The 9,110-nt window shown below is 45.5% G+C and overlaps 1 protein-coding gene and 1 non-coding gene across 2 annotated transcripts; one reads left to right on the top strand and one right to left on the bottom strand.

Annotated features, from left to right (window-relative positions):
• Positions 1-6,243: 6,243 nt before the first annotated feature.
• On the bottom strand, positions 6,244-8,280 carry Pmar_PMAR024686 (eukaryotic translation initiation factor 3 subunit, putative; the record flags this gene model as incomplete). Its single annotated transcript, XM_002764482.1, has 5 exons — positions 6,244-6,354; positions 6,611-6,730; positions 7,576-7,680; positions 7,949-8,058; positions 8,103-8,280. 5 exons carry the CDS (start codon positions 8,278-8,280, stop codon positions 6,244-6,246), a joined length of 624 nt encoding a protein of 207 aa, XP_002764528.1.
• A 179-nt stretch (positions 8,281-8,459) lies between these two features.
• On the top strand, positions 8,460-8,531 carry Pmar_PMAR024685. Its single transcript has one exon. It is a non-coding gene; the product is annotated as a tRNA-Trp (tRNA).
• The last annotated feature ends 579 nt before the right edge of the window (positions 8,532-9,110 follow it).

Genomic DNA, 9,110 nt, shown 5'->3' with positions numbered 1-9,110 from the left:
ATAGAAACTATGTGAGAATTTTCCGAAAATTTTTCGGAATTTTCATATCATATTAGGGGAGACCCTGAGTGAGTGACAGGTGCTTGTGATGTTCATCTGGCTGGCACTCCCATCGGTAGGCGAAAACGAGGCGAGCAAAGGTGGGTATAGGGAGCTGCCCAGAGGTGACTTGTTGATGATTAGTGAAGATGGTGATGATGATGATGACCTACAGGACATGATCGACGAGTTCGATATCAGAGGGAGTGGTTTCAGCTATTATTGGGAGAACCCGTGGGAGGTCAAATTCGGTGAGTCGTGAAGCTTCATCTCAACTATTGCTGTTACTACTACTACGAAGGGAATCGGAGTTTGTTGCACTTGTGTCGTGATTGGAGTGGTTTTTCTCCTCAGCGGTGATCAATGCATTTTGGCGGTCGGTGCGAGCGGCTCGGGCGTGCGCGGTTTACATCAAGAGTGCTATAACGAGATCAAGGGAAGGGTCTGAGGAGAAGGAAATTGAAGAGGTTGAAGCGCCTGAACCCTGGGGTTGTGATATAGTCTTGGTGAGGGTATTCTGAGGGGAAAATATGTACATGGTCAACTACATGTGTTGTTGACGATGTGGAAATTCTGAGCAGATTTTAGGAAATTCGCGTTGGTTTCTACTCGACGGGTAGGAAGTATTTTCTAGAAGTCGTCTGTGCATTGTTCTAGAGGATTGCCAGCTATTGGGCAGCTGAAAATGACATACCGTCTAGTCCCCAGGGTTAACACTGACATTATTGGCAAGGTTCTCCAAGTGTCGCGGATCAGCTGTTGTGAAAGGAGCTTGGATCCTACCGAGACATACTAATAGAAGCAGAGCTTCGCGCAATCTCCTCACTTGAAGCACCGCCAGCCATCGTTCGCCTGAATCGTGTGCTTTTCGAGCGAATGAGAAGATCCGGTTACTCAAGTGATGGTGATGTTAGAGAATCATTTTGGAAATATAAATGACATAACAGGCGGCTGCTTGAAAGCCATATCGAAGGCTTTTCACGTCCCAAATCACGATATTGACCAGATCATGACTCGGTACGACACAGTGGAGGCGCGTGAACTAACAATCAGTGGACCGGCTTTGGACCGATTAGAAGGTTGTGCGTTAGAAATAGCAGCTGATGACAGGAAGTCGATGGTTTATCAATATTGGTTCCCGCGTGGGGTAGCAGCCACGTTCAGGGGATCGCTCAGCTTAGAATCTCAGAGCCTGACTAGTTCCTCCAAGTCGCCGTCTAGAGTCTCGTCTTCATCCACCCTGAGACGATGCCTTGAGTCGCCTCGTGCATCCTTCCTATTTTTTCTTTATCACTCGTATCTGCTGAGCAGTGTTGAAAGAATTGTACAGAAACCATTTTCCAGAATTTCCTCAAAATTTTCGTATTTTCTCACCCAGATGTGTACGAGTGGTTGTTATCGCAGGTGCATCCCACTAACTTGAGGGACAAGCTTTGTTCGGTTGCTGGTGACCCCATGGGGCATCCTTACTTTGAGGCATTCTTGGGTCGCACTAGGAAAGCAAAGGAGGAATATTCGTACGCTCCTTCAGGGCTTCGGCGTATGATTGTGCTATATGGTTGCTAAGGTATAAGCGAGTTAAACTTGTTGTGGGGACGACATTTACTCTGATGACATTGGGGGCGATCAGGCGAATCATGCAGACCAGAAGTGAGTTCATCGAGATCAGTGCGGGAAAATATTCACTTCCAAGTGAAAATTGAGGAAATTTCGGAAAACTCCTACCCGAATTCGTATATATACTCTTTCAGCTCAGCTGAGGAGAGGAAGCATATACTTCCTCATCACTGATCAAGATAGTGAGATCTGTCTTAGGGTTTTGGCGTTCCTTTGGTTTTGCTCGAGCATTTGCAATGAGCCATCCAGTGACTAAAGCGCACTTCCCAGGTGAGGGGACCTCGCTTGGCCAGGCTGGAGCTTTTTGCAGATATGTCGAAAGTTAGCATAAAACATCGAAGTGGCACGTTCCGGTCGACCTACATCGACGGGATTATTTCATTAGGGTAGGTTGGGAAGAAATCGAATCGCAGCAGCTTCGCTCCGCTAGAGATGGTACGGTCCAGCACGATGTGCATCTAACGGGTGTTCGTCCTGATGTGAATGCACCGTGGAGGATAACGTCAGCGAGGCTGGTCCCTGACAAGGGGTCTGAGACGGAGTCGTTGAATAGAAGTAAGTGCTAGTGACAACGCTAAGTGTGGGAAAATATGCACATGGTCAACTACATGTGTTGGTGACAAAATGAAAATTCTGTGGAAATTTCGGGAAATTCCTGTTGGTTTCCGAACACTTCTACCCAAAAACGTTCATGATTAGTGGGGAAATTCTCGAGTTCAGCTGACAAGCCTTGACGTATTGGTACTGATATCAGTCAGAAATAGGTTCTTACCAGCTATGTTGTCAGTAGAACCAGGCCTATCACAGTACAGGAGTTACGTATTAGAAAGAAAGCATACTTTGAAGTGTATACACATACGAACATCCTAGCCATAGCTCCGCTCAATAATACTATGGCGTGAACGACTGGGGACCGAGACACAATAGTTGGAACATATATGTGGCATTCCCATGATAGAGTTCACATGGTCGTTTCTTAGGTGGTCGAGGCGTGAGGATGGATACAAATTACGTCCCGGATGGATTCACGAAGAGTTGATTTATGCTACCCATGTTTCTGATACTTCTATTTCTAGTCGTGTTAATCGGAGTGAAACCAACTCGAGAGTCAAAATACTAGAGAGTTCATCGGCTCTTCCCTTGACGATGCTTGCTCTCAGCTCGCTCACTGTGGGAAAATACGTACATGGTCAACTACATGTGTTGGTTCTTTTGAGGAAATTTCTTTGGATTTTGTTTTCTGTACACTTCTACCTGCTGAATTCGTATATAAACTCTTAGAATCGGCTGAGGAAAGCGAAAAAATATGCCAACACTGAGCTAGCTTGTTCGAAAAAGCATCGTACATCGTGAAAAGTATGGCACGCGTTTTCACATGAAACAAGACATCGAAAGATAGTATTTAAAAACAGCCAAACTGATCAATTCTGTTGGAACTCATTATGGGAATCGATACCGATACGGTATTTATATTACTGCAATATAGGGGCACATACGCATAACGATATGATGGCGTATATTCATCGATTTAAATAACACTAGGTTGGATATAATAGCAGGGGAATGCCTTAAAAGGCCTGATTATACTTAACCGATGTAGACTGACACCGTGAACTCAGCTGAGGGGTTTCTCCACTCTAGAGAGACACATTGTGTGCTACGAAGGATTGGGACAACGATAACGATGCACCAGCATCTTCCATATCACGTATGGCTTGCGCCGTGAACTACAGTTGATACTTCCCCCTGCATGTAGTATACCATAATACTCCTTGAAAGACGTGCACACTCTAAAGGGTGTCAGTGGGCAATAGTTTAGGCAATTTCCTATGGTTCCGTATCGACATTATATGTACATATTGTTTACCATTTCTCGACTCACTCACAGTCCAATGCTGCCGAGTTTACTACCAACGCGACTCTCCCAATATGAAGTTGAATTAGCTCAAATATGACACACGAAAATTATTCTGTACTTTCATGCGCTGACATTATCGACCATTTGGATTAACATTTATATCGGCAGAACTATTGTCTGCCGTTATGAATCGATCAAGCTCATTCATAGTGTCAACCACCTCCGCTGTCAATGACGATGATCGATGACGTAGATGTTGCTCGGCAGCTAGCAGCCTGTGAATCGACGCGAACTGGTCAAAGCACGAGTTACATCGTTCCAGTCGGTCGTCTCGGGACAAATCAACCTGATGTCCAAAATCGACTTCACCATATTGTCGCTGTTTTCCTTACCACACCACTCGTTCTTTTCGTATCCGCTGACTCAGCACTTCGCGTTGCTATGATAAGACCACCGAAATTCCTCAACAACGTTCGAGTAGCCGCCATTGCGACCGGCCGACTTTCTGGACGGCCACATAGTAAGCGAAGCTCAGGCAGGAAAACTTTCTGGCATTGACCCAAGGTCACCACGAACGACTTGTCCGTGTGGAAGACGTTTTCGAGCATTCCCATCATCAAAGCGGGTGAGCTTTTCTCGCTACTGCTGCACACCTCCAGAGCGGCGTTCGCATCAGCATCATCCAACCAAAGCTGTTTGAAGTTCCTCACAGAACTCAGCTGTTTCTTTAGAGCTTTCAGGAATCCAGGCTTCGACAAAGTGGAGGGCCGGAGATCTCCATTACTCGTCTTTGATTTTGAGGCGGGCGAAGATTTCGGCGATTTATTATTTGTCAAATCTGCTTCGTTGGTAGGAGGTGGTCTCGACAGAGATGCATTAGGTAGACTGAAGATGATATGCTCAATGTGTTGGTTGATGACAATTGAAAGTTTCACCACCCTAGTGATATGAAAAACACCAGTGAAAAACATATTTCACGACTACTGCATATCACCGCGAATATCGCGTTTTTCATCGAGTTTTACGCCACTTCACGTAAAACAGATAAAACCCCAATAATTGCTATTGATTTCCGTACATCAAGTCGTGAGTAGATTTTCACAATGTAGTTAGGAAACTCCCGAGTTCAGCTGAGCAACCGCACATACATTCCAACACTCCGTGCATTCTTGTTTCCCAGCAACGTAAGGCAGCGGATTCTATCACTACCGCATCGACTGAAGATCATTTATATTTGGAATAAACCCAGCGCGTTTGCTCCTTCTATAAGAGCACATGTAAAACGTTGGAGTTTCACCCTAGTGGTATGAAAAACACTGGTGAAAAATGTACTTCACGATTACTACATATCACCGCGAATATCGCGTTTTTCACCGAGTTTTACGCCACTTCACGTAAAACGGGTGAAACTCCAATGTGATCAAACTTTAATAACCTCCCAAACTTACCCGCCAGGATGATTATATATCTTCCGTAAATTTCGAGGTTTCCGTCGATTCTCCTTAGCCGCATTCGAGCCCGATGCAGGTGACCCCGACAGGGTGGGAGAGGCAGTTGCCTTGGGACTAGCTCTGAGAATAATGAAGTTTCACTCGTTTTACGCGAAGTGGCGTAAAACTCGGTGAAAAACGCGATATTCGCGGTGCTATGCCGTGGTCGTGAAACGTGTTTTTCACTAGTGTTTTTCATATCACTAGGGTGAAACTCCCTTAACCATAAGCACGACTTCTCCACCTTTTGATCTCAAATTCAGCAAATGAAAAAACAAATAAAAAAATTGAAATTTGTTTTCCATAAAGTGGAACGAGTTTTCCCGGAATGAAAGTTTGATTTTCGTAGACCGCTCGAAAACGAAATTCCAAATTCGTAAAGCACCAGACCAATTTCGACAAATGAGAACTCCCGGGAGTAAAATATCACAATACCTGCGAACAGTTGCTTTCCACAACTCCTGAGCTTGCTCCCCAGGACAAGACCTGAGACTCATCTATTCACCATACCACACTTCGTGATTTTCTGTACCGATCAATGGAAGCTATTTTCGGGCGCGCGCGATTGACATCGTCGTTTACCGAGGCCGTCGGGCTGGGGATTTCCAATTGTTCTGATGGCCGTATATCTAGATTGTTTAGTCGCCATATTCTAACCTATCGTGAGTGATGATGCGAGGCGAAGCACTCGAGAGGCCTCTACCTTGGGTCCATCGTAGGAGACTACCATAGCTCTACTAGAAGTACTGCTACTGCTGATTCTGATGTCGGACGCACCGGTCCACTGGCCAGGCTCCGGCAGGGGGTGAACAGACTCGCATGCGATACGGCAGAAGTTCGGGTCCCAGGAGAAGACTTTCAGAGCATCCTATAAAATTTTGTCGGAGTTTCACCCTAGTGAAAAACATATTACACACTTCACTTCGCGAAAAACACATGTGGGCAGTAAACAACGCGTGAGAAAAATTCCTAAATTCACATCATGAAAAACAACGCGCAAACACGTGTAGTGTTCCACAGGTGATATGAAAAACCTTTAGTGAGAAACATATTTCACATTCCACTTCCCGTAAAGAGATGTCCTCCAACTCCATTGAATCGAACGTTTAGAATCGAAATCATCGTCACCTGGGATGCGTGGAGCAACGAGGCCCCGTCGGGCCGAAACTTCACCAACTTCACGGCTGAGTGATCGACTTCAGATGTTCCTAAAGATACGTTTTACGCACGCTGAAGATTTTAGATACTACCAGCAATAGAGAAAGTATCGCAGTTCCACAGCTTGCAAGTTCTATCGCTGGAGCCCGAAACCAAGTAGAAATCAGCAGGGTGAAAGTCCAAGGCGGTAACCTGGATAGACCATAATGATGGAGTTTCACCCTAGTTATATGAAAAACATATTTCACTTCGCGAAAAACGCATGTGAGCAACACGTGATATGTTTTACGTGATATGGGGTGATTTGTCCGGTGTAATTCCCCAAGTATTTTCAATTCACTTCATATCGCAAATATCGGGGCTTTTCACATGGAGTATTACCCCACTTCACGTGAAACGGATGAAACTCCGTTTAACACAAACAGAGGCGACAGCCCAGGTGACTTACAGCATCTCTGTGGGGGTCCTCCATATCCTTCAACAGTTTCCCAGCGCTGAGATCCCACAGCCTTACAGAGCCGTCACTACCGCCTCCGACCAGCCACTTGCCGTGTGGGGAAAATCTAACCTACGACAGTGGAGAGGATGCGATACATGCAGGAGAACGCAGTAACTCACAACCCGTATTTTTCCGTCACTCGCCACGAAATTATGCCGGTTACTTCCTGACTGATGACCTCGATATATCTGTACGCACTTCTGTTGGCGCAGATCCCAAATCTGAGGAGAAATGTGGGCTTGATTATTTACATGATACAATTTAGGCTCGAAAACATTATCAAGAATTATGGTCCAACAGTAGAGCACTGGGCTCTAGATCCGACAATCGCCAGTTCGATTCTAGCCGAGCTCATATACCAGAATTATTCTGAACGATTTTCCATACAAACGATTTAAACCACACAGTGTGCGCATTCCAAAAATTTTATTTCATGTCACCGCCATAATTTTTCTCCAGAGCTCAAACTGAACTGAAATTTTGTATACATGCGCCACTCGCACTTTCATGTTGTTAAAATATGTATCTTCACTTTCTCTAGCAGTAAAAGAATATGATGGAGTTTCACCCTAGTGATATGAAAAACACTAGTGAAAAATATATTTCACGACTACTGCATAGCGCCGCGAATATCGCGTTTTTCACCGAGTATCACGCCACTTCACGTAAAACGGGTGAAACTCCAATGTAGAGCAATTATGAATAAGAATAGGGAATACGAAATTTATAATAAAAGTTATATACTTGGTAGAAAACAAGTGTTTTGTCGGTGTTCGCGGAAACATATACGTCTTATAGTTTCCATGGAGTATTACACCACTTCACGTTAAACGGGTGAAACTCCAATAACCTAGAATGAAGGCTCTCTGATGGGAGAAGAATCACTTCCCAACACGGTGAATCCGACAACCCACGTATACCTTGATATTAGTGTCAGCAGATGCCGTAGCAAAGAAGCTCCCGTAAGGGTGGAACTCTACTGTAGTGCATTCCGTTTTGTGGCCGGGCAGGGAGGCAACCTACAATTTATCTCACATTCTTAATACCACAATTCTCACGAAATTCCAAGGCTTTCGAGGGTTCGACGGGCTCAATCTGTATAGGTGTAGAATATATGTCCGCTTCCCTCAGCTGAGCTCAGGAGTTTCCTCACTAATTATAGAAGTTCACATACAAATTCGGAAACCAATACGATCTACCAAAATTTCCTCAGATTTTCATATTGTCACCGACACATGTAGTTGACCATGTGCATATTCCCCCCCCCCCCTCCACACTGGTGCTCACTAGTTCCGACGAAGCCACGTCCCAGACTTTGATGCCGCCACCTGTGCAACCGGAAGCGATTATTTTTTCTTGCCGGTCGAACACAGCACACGACACCGCGCTGTTGTGACCTGAGCCCGCACCGCAAGAGTGTTGTTGTCAGAATGAGTCTTACCACTGAGCGACATCACTGCGGAGTTGCCAGTCTTCTCAATTCGCCATACATTAACTCTTTCATCAACCCCACCGGTCACCAGCAGCCTCCCCGATGCAAGTCCAAGGCGACAACATAGGACTTCATCCGAATGCGCGGTGAAGGTGGTCATCTGAATTAGTGGTTGTTGTCGTTGCATTTACGTACGGTTGAGATTGGGGAAAATGACGTGATCGACTTTACCGAAATGCGCAAAGTCGAGACGACTCCTGTTTGGATGCAAGTTTTAAAATTTAAATGACTCCTTCCACAATCCGCAAATGGATCATGAGCTCAGCGATACAGGGCGTCGCACAAGTATCCCTCATTGAAGCACTAGGGCTTGTGGCTCAACGGTAGAGCATCTGACTCCAGATCAGACGGTTGTCCGTTCGAATCGGGCCAAGCTCATTTTAGTTCAATTTATAGCGCATGTCACGTCTCCCACTTCACATTGAATATCTTGCTCGTGTCCTCCCCCTGGCTGCTCAACAGCGATCTTCCCGAACTGCTGACGGATGCTGTTGTCATCACCACTCGTCCTAATGAAACTAGAGGCGCTCCTCAAGCTTAACACCAGTCCCCCGATATATTGAAATCGACACTGTTCCCTCCGGATGACCTACCCTCCTTACCATTGACAACTACACTCAAGAGGAATACGCTGACTGATGATAGCAATAGTAGTAACAACAATAAATATATAGACTGGGTCCCCCCTATTGGAGAGGTAGAATAATTCAATTTATAGTGCATGTCACATCTCCCACTTTACATTGAATATCTTGCTCGTGTCCTCCCCCTGGCTGCTCAACAGCGATCTTCCCGAGCTACTCACAGATGCTGTTGTCATCACCACTCGTCCTAGTGGAACTGAAGGCGCTCCTCAAGCTCAACAGCAATCCCCCGGTCTACTGAAATCGACACTGTTCCCTCCGGATGACCCTACTCCTCCTTACAATTGACAACTACACTCAAGAGACAATTACA

The sequence above is a fragment of the Perkinsus marinus genome (genome assembly GCF_000006405.1).
Source record: "Perkinsus marinus ATCC 50983 genomic scaffold scf_1104296977064, whole genome shotgun sequence".
In the NCBI taxonomy this organism is placed as follows: Eukaryota; Perkinsozoa; order Perkinsida; family Perkinsidae; genus Perkinsus; species Perkinsus marinus.
Note: the sequence above shows the minus strand (reverse complement) of the source record. Positions and strands in the feature narration are given on the sequence as shown.